Here is a 14,817-nt window from a genome sequence, read left to right on the forward strand (position 1 = left end):
AGAGGGACGCCTCTAATGTCGCTCTTCCTGAGGTTTCTTACATTTCACAAACATTTGGCAAGTTTTTCCTTGTCCGGATCTAGGATTGACGGTTATAGAGATCGCTGTGTGATGCAGATTCTGTTTAGAGAATTCGAAGACGTGCTTCTTCTGTCAGACGGTGTTATTGGGTAATAAAGAGATACATAGCACAGGTGCCTTTTCTTAGCATTTTTGGAGTTGAGCGGCGATTCTCTGTATACGAACAGTTGGAGGTGATCCAGGCATGGGAAGTTTCCATTTTTCACTGGAACAAATGACTAAATAGACAGGAGGCCCGTGACTTGGGGGCCCACATGTTGAAATTGGTCCCGGAGCAGCAGGGGGATCCCCCAGAAGCAGCTGGAGGAGTCTGGTGAACCTGCTGCAAATTGAAGAATTAATCATGTTTTTTCAGAGCTTGTGTGAAAGCTATTTCTTCACAATTGTGCTGTGTACTGTATGTGTGGCATATGCTGCTTAATTTTCCTCCTGCACAGCCATTAGCAGAATGAGTTGCGCATCTATGCGTGCATCATGGAGATGAAAGGAACTTTGATCTGACTTATTTTGAGGTTTCCTTATGAAGATATTTTCAAAAGTGAATGTAGGCTATTCTTTGATCAAGGTTTAGTTTCTGACAATGTCTGATTGAGTTTTAAACATGTGTCTAGACTTTGATCTGAATCATCTCTGAGCCTCTTTGAAGGTAAATATACAAGAAAGTAATATTAGTGAAATAAAACCTTTTCCCAGGTTTGTATCAGAAGACCCTAGTGTGCCCGTAGTGTGCTCTACGTTGCCGGTGTCTGAGGAACAATAACACCCCAAATACGTGACAAGTCCCAAGATAAAGTAATATGTTTCATGTGTATATAATACTCGTTTACTAAACCCATATGTGCCAGAGACTATATTTAGTATGAAACAATTAGACAACTCCACAAGATTTCTTATTATTAGACTGTGTATTGAAATCTGTTTCAGACAGACTGGATAGTATCGAACAGTATAGTTTTGATCTCATAAGAAATCACACTTTAATCTATAGCCAGTCTGTTTTTACGAGTTCTTATAACAAATAGTTTATTGTGCTCTTTTTTCTGATACTGTATTTAGTCTTTGGGCCAAATGACTACTGTTATTTCCTTAAATATAATGACACAATAAAAACAGTAGTCCCATGTGCTCAAAGAGTAATTATAGTAAGATAACAGAACTAAAGGTTTTCTTCGGCAATGCAATTCATATCCTATCCGTTGTATTGTATTTTGTATATCTGACAATAAAGGACAATGGAACCTGTGAAAATGGGATATTTGCATTTAATGTCCAGATTAATGTGTTTAACTTTAATGACTGAAAATAAGCACCGTGTCTGATTGGATATTTACATTCGAGAGAAAAGTGAACCGAAAGAAAATATCAAATTTCTGCTTTGGATTTGTGTCTTTCTGTTTGTAAGCCCTCTCGTCTAAACATAGATGAGCTTTAACAGTCAAGCAGCTGTGCTCACAAATCTCCTTCTTTGTGATTTCTTTGATGAATATGTATAGATTTACTGATATCATCCGAGACCTCCTGTTATGTGGGGTTAATTGTTTATGCCTGCATGCATTCCCATGCTCATCTCCAGATCGGGCTTTCTCTTTGTATCCTGCTCCAGCTGCAGGGGAAGCTGACTGTGCTGCTGAAAGTGAGAAATAAGCAGCGAGATTAGGACCAGATGTCAGCCTGGGTGCTGTTATGACGCTGCTAACCAAGTGTAGTTACTGATTTTTCCCAGCAGAGGGCCTCAATGTAGCATAACATCGTCACTGGTATAATCCCAGTTCAAAACAAGTGTTACAGGACAATAGGAACAAGAAGTTTCATGATATCTTATCGTATTGATTGCATAAGGATTATATATGTTTTGGAAGCTGGTATCAGTTAACGGTTTTCACATCAGCTGATTGTATCTCTTTCTTTGTGGTTATAGACCCTTATAAAACTCACACCATTCTTTCCAAAGTTTTACTAAAGTAGTCTGCTCCAGTACTTTTACTTATCTACTTATTTTACTTTCTTGTGTTTTATACACATTAGTTTTTTGTCCTATCGGTTTTGTCTCAATGTATTTATGTTGCTTTTTATATATGTATTGATGTACAGCACTTTGTTTTAAATGTGCTATATAAATAAAGTTGGATTATCTTTATCGGAGTCATGTGATCATAATGCTATATTTAATGTTTGTCATAGGTTTCACTGCTCTGTAGTTATGTTGTGTAACTAATGATTGTAGCCATTGGAGGGCAGTGTTGGATTTGTTTCCATAGCATCCAGCATCTCTTTAAACATAATCATAGAAAGTTCACCGCATAAAAGATATATATTTTTGTACATAATGTATTGTAATTTAAGAAATAGTTTGCGTTTGTTGTGCACTCTGACTAACAGTTTCTTTTTTTCTCTCCTCCTCGCCCCCCCCTCTGTTTGCTTTTTGCATCATCAATCCAGGTAAGTGGCACTTACATGTTTCACTCAGAAAAATAAAAAGTCTTGCCAAGTGTAGGAGGATGACTGGGTGCCTTTCACCTTGAGGTGTTTACAGTGTGGTGTCCAGCAGGGAAAATGTCTTCCCACTGTCTTGTCTTGCTCTGCTTCTCACCCAGCTGCTAACTCCATCTGGATGGAAATAGCCCGGTGCATGTGACCCATGCACAGAAACCCTTATTGTTGAATTATTTCTCCAGGTCTGTGTATAGTTTCTCCTTTCTTAACTAGAAGTGGAAAACATTTGTCCTTTTCGTATTTATTTAGTTTTTGCAGTTTAGCCAGGTTAAAGCTTTCACTCAATTGACTCTTTGTCCTTCTCGCCTGTCTTTCCAAGCAATCCCCTCCCCTCTTATTATCTATGAGCTTGTCAGGAAGTAGGTGTATTGCCTTTGTGACCCCTTATAACTCAACAGTGACACATGCAGCTGTTGGTCAGAGGGCTGTAACAAGGAGGGAGCTGCTGCGGAGACATTTACAACAGATTTTCACAGAGCTTGTTTTTATGAAACAATATCATCCCAAAGCAGTTACCGTGACTAACCTGGAACAGACTGCCTGGCTGTGGGTGTGATGAGCTGTAACGAGGTTTGAACCCCAACAGAAGTAGTTTGTTGTTCTTTTCCTCAGAGGATTTCAGTAATGTGGCTGCACCTACACAACCAGCAGTGGGTGACCCTAAGTGGAGACACTCCCTAAACACACTCCTAAAATGTGACCCCTCCCTCTGATGAGTCTGTTTTTAAGGAGAAAATACTACTTTTGGAAATACTTCAGCCCGTTTCAAAGAGGATGCACACATTGAATTCATTCTATAAAGTCAGAATTAGACTTTGTTGGTCTGAATGAGGAATATGAGGGTAGATGCCAAGAGCAGAGATGCATGAACATGCCAAACTCACATTGGATTGAGTCGGTGAATCAGTTGACTGCCCAGCACTGAAAGCTGTCCTCAATTTGTCAGCTGTGCCCTCCCCATGCACATGCCAAGCCCTTGTCTGAGCTGGCATTGATTGCCCCCATTTCAGATGTGGATTAACAGGGTGTAGCAGAGTGTCAAATGTGAATATGGGGAAGTTCAGTTGGGACTTAGTCTGGGATGCACTTAGACCCTGTACCCTTATTTTATTTATGAGTCAGTACTCACAAGTTTAACTGCACCTTGCACTGAAAATAACTGATCGGTTCAACATTTGTCAAATTCTCAAGAGTTGTACGTACAGTAACAGTGGCGGTTCGAGACCAATTTGACTGGGGGGGCCTGGCTGGGGCCAGTTATTTTCTGAGAGGGGCACAATAAAACAAGACGAAAAAAAAGACAAAGACACTATGAAGTAATTGTGCATAAGAAAACAATGCAATACAGTAATTAGTACACATATTTATTTCAGATACTTATAGTTACTGTTTTTACGCTCTAATGGGTCCGACTAGAATGACAAATAACGTTAGTTCCGCCTATTCTGTCAGCCAATAAATAATTTAATCATAAACTTTTCATTTTCAGGGGGGCCACAGGGGGGTCCAAAGTCAGTGTTACGGGGGAACTGGCCCCCACTGACCCCCCCTAGAACCGCCCCTGAGTATGTTAGTCTTCTCCCTGCACTATTGTGAGTCCGATGAATATCTCATGTCATTATGAAACTAAATACCTATGGCTCCCTGTGAGTGAGGCACAATCATTTCCCATGTCAGTGTTCTCGAAGTCCACCACTCCTTCTGTGTGCACATCTGTAAGCGTGGATTAGGTTTTCTGATGAGGCAGCAGTCAGGTTTGAGGTTTGAAGCCAATCCATCTCTTCAAGGATCCAGCATTAAGCGTGACGTCTGGTTTGTTGTTGTTCGACTGCACTGCAGTTGGCTTTTTGTTTTGTTCCCTGTTAGTATAGAACTCCCTGGAAAAGTTTCATCAACTGCAGATTTTTAAAAAGATTATTTCCCCCTGCATTTAGAGTGTAGAGATAGGGAAGAGAAAGAGACGAGCACCACAGGCCAGAATCAACCACTGCAGTGGCATGGGATATAACCACTCTGCTGATTTCCATTCCTTTTGCATCACCATTTGACTTGGATAAACTAATAGCGATAATGCATCTTTGAGAGAAAAAAAGACAGTCACATCTAGGTCTGTTAAAGGCAGGCTTTAGTCATTTCATATGTGGTTTCTTAAGGTACTTCTCCTCCACATGACTGAAACTGTTTAGACACAAACTGAAATATGTGCTCCCAGCAGTGTTTGTTTAGTCACCTGCTGTTTGCTTTCCTGCAGCTTGACCATGTTAATATTTAACATCCACAGCACAAGATGAGTGTTTCTTTAGCTTACTGCCGAAAGCTCATCTGGTTAGAAAAATACAGAGGAAATGATAATTGTAGTGTTACAATATACATTTTCACATGTACATATCGCCCTGCGTGATTAGAGGCGCTGCGCTGTGTCTTTTACAGTATGTTTCTACCAACAGTTTCCAAAGTAAAAAATGAAACAGTATCTTAAATCGCCCTTCTTCCAATTTCCAACACGGTTAACTTTCTGAAGTTATACTCTCACATGTACTCTCGCTTTCTCTTCCTGTCTCTCAAAGTATCTTGGCCTGTCAATCTCGTGACTGACCCACTTCTGTTGGTCATCTTTTCTATAATCAGTTGGAGCCATGTCTTAGTGAGGCGGAGCTGCCCCTTCTCTCTGCTCATGCTAGCAGCTATCTCAGCCCGGGGACCAGAGGAACTAGAGCTTAACAGATCCTTTATTGCATTTCCTTACAGTGTCAGTTAAGAGCTGCCATTCTTTCAATCTCTCTGTCGATCTGGAATTAAAGTATTTTTATCCATCAGCTGCAATTGTGGTTGTGGCTTTTCCTCCAACTACATCATGACTATATATCTTTGCCTGTTAAAGCCCACGATGATTGGCGGATCAATAATGCCTATCACCAATGGTGGTATTATTTGTTTGCGGCTGTGATGAGATTGGATTTTTACTCCTATATTGAGGGCACACCATCCACTGTCGGAGTGCACACACACGCACATACGCTCACTCATTGCAAAGAAACTTCCTATGACATTATTGCTTTTATCAGAAGTAGGCCAAAGCAAGGGCTGGCCCTCTGGCAGGCGTACTGAGCATGCTCAGAACCGCTGAAGGCTAGGTAGTGGATCAAAAGCTCGCTCTACTACCAGCGCCACGAACAGGCTCAATAACCTATAGGGAAACCCCACCGAATGCAGCTATCTTTCACTATTGCTGTCCATTCTTTATAGATCTACTGATGATTGTTGCAGTTGCATCAATTAATATTTTGGTATTTAAAAAGTGAACAAAATTCACACACTGTCACATTTGATTCCCAATATTACAGATTTGTGCTACCGTTAGTAGCTCCTCCATTACCTCTCTGCATTACATTTAAAAAAAATGAAGCATCATTTCCAGGTATTTCCAAGTATACACTCTGCATACTCCAAACCTGCTCAAATGAGTAGACCATGGAACTGGGACACAGTGAGTATCTCAGTATCTTTAATTGTACCGAAATACACTCGTTTCTTTCCTGTAGCATGCATTATTATGCAGTTGAAGTGGGTATTAGAAGCCAACAGCTACGAAAGCACAGATATAAATATAAAGTACCTCCCTCTGGCCTCTACAGTAGCCATAGCTGTCGTAACTCACACTATTCGGACTCTCACGTTCTAAACCAATAAGACTGTCTTCTTGCATGTAGTTGCACCTGTTGCAGTAATTCTGTCTCGAACTAATTCAAAATAAATTCTTCACCATTTCAGGTCTTTGTCCCCATTCATATGCGTTTTAGGCAATTGGCCTGGTCTTTAAATAAGTGACTGTCATAAAACTTCAGGCTTTTTATAGCGGGGTGATGTTTCTGTAGTCCCAGAGCCGTTGAGTTGGATAGACAGTTTCCGCTCTCTCTTTAGCTATTTATGAGGAAGAGGAAAGGGGCATTTGGAGTAAATAGTCCTCCTGGTTGTGATACATGGAAATCTGCTGCAGGAGTAACACACTTATAAGATAATGTTACGATTGTTTAGAGATCAATTTCAATTTCAGAATGGATACATAACTCCGCTTTTATTACATTCAAAGATACATTTCCGAGTCGATAACATTCATAGCATTATGTTTGTCTCAGCTCTATTGCTGTACTGTACATTGTGGACATGTGTGCGACAGACGGTGATTCTGCATCTGAAGGCTGTTCTCCATAATCAATTTGCAACTACAACATAATCAGGAGGGAAAGGAGCTGATGGAAGAGGCGATGATACATGCTGTGCTTCCTATTGCTGTATAATCATCAGTCAGCAGTGGGTTATGGACCCTCTGTGGATGTGGATGAGGTTGGTGTTTTTGGCTCTATCAAATCAGCAGCATGGCCTACATTATCCTCTCCCAACAGACTCATTACACTCAAAGACAAGAGTTAATACATTCATTAGTCTTACAATGAACTGTGTGCATCTTTGTATGTGTCCTCTGTGGAAGCTGGTATTGATCGAGGCCTGACTTATAACACTGCAGATAGCGTGAATCTGGAGGAAGTGTGAGTGGACTTGAGAGTCTTTGCAGTTTCAGATATTGTGTTTGAGCAGTGTGAATAACATGCCATGGTTAATCCTGCTTTCTGTTAGTATAGGCTTGTATTGTTCAAGTAGACTATATGATCTAAAGTACTGTTGTTAGCTGAGGTGTACCATCCATCCTCTCAGTAAATGACTGGAAATGCATTATTAAACAATGTATGTCTAATGTGGCTCGAAAGTAAGCCAACACAATGCTGCCCCCATACAACCGTTTGAAATGAGAGACAGGCATATCTGCTGAACTAGTGTTCTGAATGAATTGTCATCACACACGTTTGACCCAGTTACACTGGATAATCCCTTGTCATTACTCTTCACAGTCTTAAGTCTGCAATTGTAGTTCTGGGTACATTACTGTATCCTACAGAATTACGTATTCACTACGAAACAACGTCTCTGTTTCCGCTCTCTCTCTGCGTGCACTGTTGGTTCTTGGTTAAATGTAAACAATACATTCCCCTCTGAGGGAAATTACTGTCAACCAAAGTGTTACAGAGTAGCCTCCAACAGCATTAAACCTGTGTCAGGGTCACATGTTGCATTCAAATTAATGCAAACTTTGAATGAACTCATATAATAAGATGTAGGAAAAATAATGGTAGGGATTTTGTGGACACGGTATATAAATACCAGTTCAAGGGGAAAACAGTAGGTCACAGTGTTAGTGCTGCATTAAAACACTGTCTTTGTTTTCATATGCATGGTCCCTCCTTCTGTTTATCTTTCTCTGCCAGCCTCGGAGCTCACCATTTACAGTATGTGACTTGATCAGATTTCATTAACCTATATATAAGTAGTTGTCCTCATTTATTGATGCCGTGATTACCCAGAAGTGTTTGTGTGTGTCTTTCAACTCTAAATTATTCATAACCAAACTGTTGACTCTGTGTTTGGTTGCCAACTGGTCCATGCTGTCCGTTTCATTACAGGTGTTGTAAAGCATGTCTGAAAACCTCTTGGACAACTGGAGACGAGAGCTTCAATACCCGTTTTCTGATACTGCATTGAAAAGGGGAAAGCAAGCCTCTCAGCACACAGGCATCCGGAGTTGGCTGAGTTGTGTTGAAGGGGGCTGTACTGGGAGAGCACGCGTGCTACAGCGTATCTCTGTTGGTGTTTTGACTTGCAAACTTTGGAATGTGAGCCTGTCAGTGCTGCCAATGCTCACAAAGCCGCCTGAGCAGTGAAGCGTGTGTGCGACCCCCGTGTTCCCTGCTGACCTTCTCATGTCACCCCCCAGGGGTCATTGTGCTTGAAAAGCGACGTGGGTTCACTGATCTGCAGGACTCATTTTCCTCCCACACGTTTGCTTCTCCGCGGCTGTGAGTCTCACTTCTCGGTGTAATCCCAGGAAATTGCCTGTGCCTCCCACTAGCACATCTCTTGCATTGGCACGACACAGATCCTAGAGAACGCCTATCGATTCTCAATGTGTCATTAGCACAGTGATTTTTGGCCTGCTCACATAATTACGGTCAGTGGGGTGTTGTTATTCACGAGAGGATTCAGCTCCTCTCAACTTCCTGGCAGCCTGGGGGGCGGTGAGTTTGACTTCCTCATTGATTGGTCCGTTTTATTAGCCTCTGCAAAAATGGCCATGTTCCTTTTTGATGTTGTTCATTAGTTCCTTGTGCTCGTGTAAAACCTTTACCTCTCATTACATCTGCACATAAAAGCATTTGGAAAACTGTCATGAACTAATGGGGGAAGTTGATTATCTGTTTTTAGTATCTTTACAAGAAATAAATGATCCTGTCTGACTTCTTTATTTAATATACAGTGGTCACAGTCATCTGAAGTATACTGGGAGAAATGCTTTTAGTTCAGTATCAGATGCAAATGCTTCCGTCTCTGTCGTCAAGGCAGACACTTAAACCTCTCTCATGCTGGGATTTCTAATTTCCCGGCAACCTTGTCTCCATTGCAGAGATGGAAATGGCTCAAAAGGTTTCTTTCTGCTGCTCTGTTTCTTGTTTGTCATGTTCGGGAGCATCAACCGTGGCTGGTATCTTCCCTCTCATATCGTCTGCCATGCCATACATTAGCTGAAGACTTTTAAATGTATTTAAAGTTATCCCGTGTTCCAGATTCGACTTAACAAATACAAATAGCATTCGCAAGCATGTGATCCCATGGCTCGATAAGCAGATATTTAGATTAGTTGTACATTTGACCTCTACGAAGAACATAGCCATTTCCGATTCACTGATGTTACCGGAGGGACCATGTTTTGGTCTTTTGTGTGTGGATAATGGCCGCTCAGGCTCCCAGGAGTCTGTTGCTGTTTTTCTGCTCCATTTGTCACACACAGCTAATTACTGGAGCAGAAGTCATCCCCTTTCCCCACACACCCACACACCCACACCATGCACCAAGAGGGTGGCCACTTCAGCCCATCTTCTCACTGGCTCTCTGAAGACAAGCTGGTCATGCATGTTGGTGCATGCAGTAATCCTTCGCTATCACCCAGTTGGAACAGAGGTTGCTGCACAGTAATGGCACACGCTCTGATTCAGACGGTTTTCTTTACCATCTACCTTTGGGTGCTGTAGCCTGCAGCCACTGCAGCCACTGCAGCCACTGCACCTGCAGCTGCAGCTGCTCGGAACACCGGCAGGTAAATAACCTGCTGGTGCTCTGAGCGGCGGACACTGACAAAGGAGAGCGTGGGAGTGTAGGTGGAAGAAGAAAGAGTCAGAGACGAGAGCGAGTGGGCAGGTAGGAGAGGCTCATCTGAGAGTAGATAAACATGTGAACACTTAGCCATTCCCCTCCCCGTCTCTCTGCGACTCTGTGTGGGCAGTTAACGAGTCTGAAAGCTTCTCCTCGGCATCTGTCAGCTGAGAACCGGATGAAGCCCCTAGTGCAAACTGTAGCTGAAAAGAAATGCTCTGTTGCTCATTGATAATTGGTACAATAGAGGAGAAGGTTTGTCAGCTTCATCTATAGAATACCCTATGGGCTCAGTTGCACTGCACTGTACCGCAAAGAAATATTATGCAATTCAATGTACGACTGCTTTTAGAAACAAAAGCAAAATGATTAAATTGGATTGCACAATCGGTGGGTGGTGGCGAAGTTCATAGGGACTTGGCTTGGCAACTGGAAGGTGACCAGTTCAAGTCCCGGAAAGACCAAGTGCAACCGAGGTGTCCCTGAGCAAGGCACCGTTCCCTACACTGCTCCCCGGGCGCCGTACATAATGGCAGCCCACTGCTCCTAACACTAGGATGGGTCCAATGCAGAGAAACCGTTTTGTTACATAGTACCTGTACTACGTAATGACAATAAGTTCTTCTTCAATCTTTATAAGGAAAATATGCCATATTTGCTAAATGTTGTATTTTGACATTGAGATGACATGCCCTTAGAATGTCCTTATTTCTGCCTTTCTACTGTTTTCCGTATACTTTTAAAATACATTTGATAGGAAAAAGCACCAGTACAAATGAATGATAGTTACATTTTAAAGTGCAATTTATTGCTGACCCTCCTCTAACTGAAAAACATGCTGAGGGAAATATTGCTTTTATTGTCTTTTGAGATGTGTTTATCATGCATTTTGACATCACAATGACAAATTAAAAAAACAACAACACTTTTTAATTAAAACAAAACATCAATAAAATAATAAAATCAAAACAAACTGTGGCCTTGTGAAATAACAGACGACTCATCACCTTTATAAACACAGATTAAACATTGTGTACAATTCAACGATACTCAACTGTATTGTTGCAGAGCCATTGTAATGGATAACATTGAGTTGTGCAGGTGTTGCTGTTGCCTGTAGTCTGTGTACTTTCCCACACACACACACACACACACACACACACACACACACACACACACACACACACACACACACACACACACACACACACACACACACACACACACACACACACACACACACACACACACACACACACACACACACACACACACACACACACACACACACACACACACACACACACACACACACACACACACACACACACACACACACACACACACAGTGCATCATTACTAAACAAGGCCTTGAGCTTTGAAGGCCAGACAGTAGGAGTGGAGGAGCCCAACCACAGCGCTCTGATAACACCAACACATCTGAGCCTGCCCATGTTATCCCGACTCTCATAAAGCCTAATGGTGTGTATCCATACAATGGAGTTCAGTTTTGGGTTAAGATACAATAGTTTCTATGACCTTGGTATACACTCCTCCTTAAACAAATTCCTGGAACAGAAGTCTCCCACTCCCACTAAAATGAGCTGGTGTAAGGAACATGTGTCACTATTCAGCCTGATCTGGACATGGCATACAGCTGAAATCAGAACACATGCTCAGCTGCTGGGTTAATTGTGGCTTTTGGTTTCCTCAAAACACATTTTCAAACATGAAGCAACAACATGTAAAACACCTTGTGCAATTTAAATCACGGTAGCTCAGATTTGATCCCAGACTGCAGATGTATGCTTTTGAGTAATTACTGGAGGCTTCGTGGCTATGATGGTGACATGTACTCTTGAGTCATCCAGCAAATACCCTCAGACTAACTTACAATAAATGAGCTGTGAGGAATATACATTGATGAAGCTCACGGTGTTGTGAGGATCAAATGTTTTGTCTGGATCCATCTTGTTTTATTTTTAGCACGATGTGCAGGGCTCAAGAGTGGAAGCTATTTTCTTAACATTAGTCAACTTTGAGTATGAATGCAGACAGCAGACTTCTACAATAAAAATACACATACTGTAGCAACACAGCACATACACAGATGGCTTAACAGCTTGTTTCATTTTCCCCTCTGACACCTTTTTGTGGGCGTTCAAGCACAAGTTCCTATTCACTATGGATTCATCTTTCATGGATTGGGTCTCGATATCATATCACATATCCTCCAGATACTCAATCCCTTCCCTCTGTGCTTTCCCTGGGGTATGGTGTCGATTCTGTGCCCCAGGTGGTGGTCATATCCTCTGGCTCCAAGCCCCAGCATGGGAGGTCCTCCCTGGAGGAACAAGGATGGCTGATTGAATGTTTTAGTGTACCCCCCCCTCCCCCTTTTTAATGGAAGCATGTTGCATTATTAATGTAGTAGAGTTGGGCAAGGTAGTTCAAATGGTGCTTATGCTGTTAATATCTGTAATGCCTCGTTACTGTTTTCAACCCACTAAAAATGCATTTAGTATTTGTTTTCCTTTTCTGTTAAGACAGTGACGTTGAAAGCTACAGTCCTCTCCTAAGAAATGTTAAAGTATCAGTAATGGCAGGGAACAGGGAGAGAAAAGAGCGTATTGACTGTCTCTGGGTGTCTTCCTGCACCATTGACTGCACCCAGCAGGTTGATGAGTGGAGGAGCTGTTTGGCTGCTAGGTTGGTGGCGAGGTCATTGTCCAGGCTTTCATGTCTTCAATAGCTGCAGGCTCCCTGCTGGACCTACTTGATATTCAGTTCTTTCACTCACTTCATCCTATTGAAACTAACAAGCTTAGATCCAGTAACTTGAATGGACACGAATGGATACCAGGCTTGAGTTTCCGTTTCAAAATGCCTGTAACTGTATCTTGTAATGTGTTTGCAACAGATTCAACAGAACTTTATCAAGATGTTTCAAAATACTTTTATGATGATGAGCTTTTTGGAGCCAAAGGCAGTGTATGCTCATTTTACAACATGCCCACCCTGTCAGGACTTGTTAAAGAATGAGCTGAGGGAGGGGCAGCTCCCCACATTCAGAGATAACATACCTCACTGAGGAAAACATATATTATTGACTTCCTGGATACAGACAGAAATAAACAATGGAATACTGGTATTTGGTGTCACTTTAGTTCTTCCATGCGGTTTTGTAAAAATGTCCCGGGTGGAGCTGGTGTGTCCCATGTTTTTCCAGGCATTTTTTCCACGTGTGGAGGAGTTTGTACATTTGTAAATTGCCTTCATAAAATAAATCCTGTGCGGTTACTGTAACGGAAAATACGGTTGTCTTTTTTAATTCATGTCACCAGAAACCCACAACCACACTGTAGAAGCACAGTCTCCCTGTCTCTGTGTGTGTGTGTTCGGATTGTAATTGTGTGGGGAGTGCATGATAAAGAGCCAGTGGCCACCTTGCTCTCTCTTTACATCCGGGCCGTGACGTCATCGCCTCGGATTTCAGTGTGTGTGTCTACTACGGACGCACGCGGCGCATCAGTCAGCGCGAGGGCTCCTGCCTGGTGAGCACAGCAGCAGCAGCGGACTTCAATAACACACTCTTCTTCAAAGTAACAAGAAACTATCACGTCGGTGCATGTGGCGTTCCCACTTGGATAAAACGTTTTCCTTGTTTTTTCCCGGCACGCTTGACTTCACCGCAACTGTTTAACTGGAGATTTATGGAAGCTTTTCATTGTAAGTAAAAAACCTGCAGTGCTGTCGACGTCTGCGACATACACTACACTACATACAGTATACATTGAGCGGGGTTAGCTCTTAACGCGATAATGAACGGGTTGTTTTTGTGCTGATGGTGGGGGTTTATACTATCAAAAAGCCATTTAGATGAACGCAGCGCCTGTGATTGGCTTTGTCTTGCAGTTGTAATAGCCTATATATTCAGTATATTATTATTATTATATATATTCAGCTGCCAGGCTTCCAGTCAGCGTTTGTTTCTCACATGGCTGTATGTGCAAACAGCGCCTTTGAACTGGACACCACCATACACTGATTAGTATACTATTTTGTCAGCCTTTTGTCAATGCACCTCTGTGTGGTCACCCAGAGGATTTCCTATAGGCTACTTGGAGTTAATGTAGGATAACATGCTATATAAGTGGACCTTTTTTTCTTCTGTAGTTTGTTTCAGGTATTTTTTAAATAAATGTTCTTTTCCATTCTAGTAGACATTCTGCATGTTTGCTCTAGGCTTGCTTTTCCCAACTCTACTTTGAACCTGCAATGCCAAAAGGAAATTGCAAATCAAATATGACATGTTTTTCTTTCATAGTTTTCTGTTGGTCAGTTCAAGTTGAGCCCCAGGTTTCCAGCGACTGTACACAACTGTGAAAGCAAAACCCTTCAGAGAAAATACATTTGACTTTTGCTTTGAGTTTTTGTCGGTTTTCTTTCTCTTGGATTTCAGTGTAGTATAGTTTTGATGCAATTGTATTCTCAATGAGAAAAGAAAGCTTGCCCTGCCAATTGTAATACACTGTTATTAGAAACAAGATTTTCATTTCCATTTCTCTGAAGTGTTTGCCATCCCTGAGCATTACTGAAGAGCACCCCATGATTTATTCTGTGACTTGGCATCAGATGGTAATGTCTGTTCCTGACAGTACTGAACTGCTCAGTGGTTCTGGATGATCTTTAAATGCTTTTATCTGTCATTCGCAGTCTTAAGCCATAATTATGGCCTTGCCCACTGTCTCTCCCACAGCAACCTAGACTATCTCCTCTCTTTAATCACCAAGGTAGAGCAGAACACATTCACTACATCTGCTAAGCATTGTGTATTTTGTCTTATTTCTTTTTTAGATTTTTTGGATTATACCAGAATTCCTGGAAATGTCCTTATGGTGATCCAGTAGGATATGTTTTTTTGCATAATGTAAACAAACGCATTTTGTTGAAGTCTTAATATATAGCCTACCAAGCTAGCTG

The 14,817-nt window shown here is 41.8% G+C and overlaps 1 protein-coding gene across 9 annotated transcripts in view; it reads left to right on the forward strand.

Moving 5' to 3' along the window:
• The window catches only part of LOC117447923 (pleckstrin homology domain-containing family A member 5-like), a 79,126-nt gene that overhangs the window by 21,417 nt on the left and 42,892 nt on the right, over positions 1-14,817 (forward strand). Inside the window, exon 4 of one of the 9 annotated variants that reach the window (XM_034084940.2) lies at positions 2,521-2,562. The exons of 7 other annotated variants lie outside the window; for them this stretch is intronic. In XM_034084940.2, coding sequence (XP_033940831.1) covers positions 2,521-2,524 — 4 coding nt within the window. In that variant the 3' untranslated portion in view covers positions 2,525-2,562. Of the gene's footprint in view, positions 1-2,520; positions 2,563-13,335; positions 13,564-14,817 lie in introns of those variants that run through there. One more of the 9 variants, XM_034084937.2, reaches the window with a different exon arrangement.

This window comes from Pseudochaenichthys georgianus, chromosome 6, assembly GCF_902827115.2.
Source record: "Pseudochaenichthys georgianus chromosome 6, fPseGeo1.2, whole genome shotgun sequence".
In the NCBI taxonomy this organism is placed as follows: Eukaryota; Metazoa; Chordata; class Actinopteri; order Perciformes; family Channichthyidae; genus Pseudochaenichthys; species Pseudochaenichthys georgianus.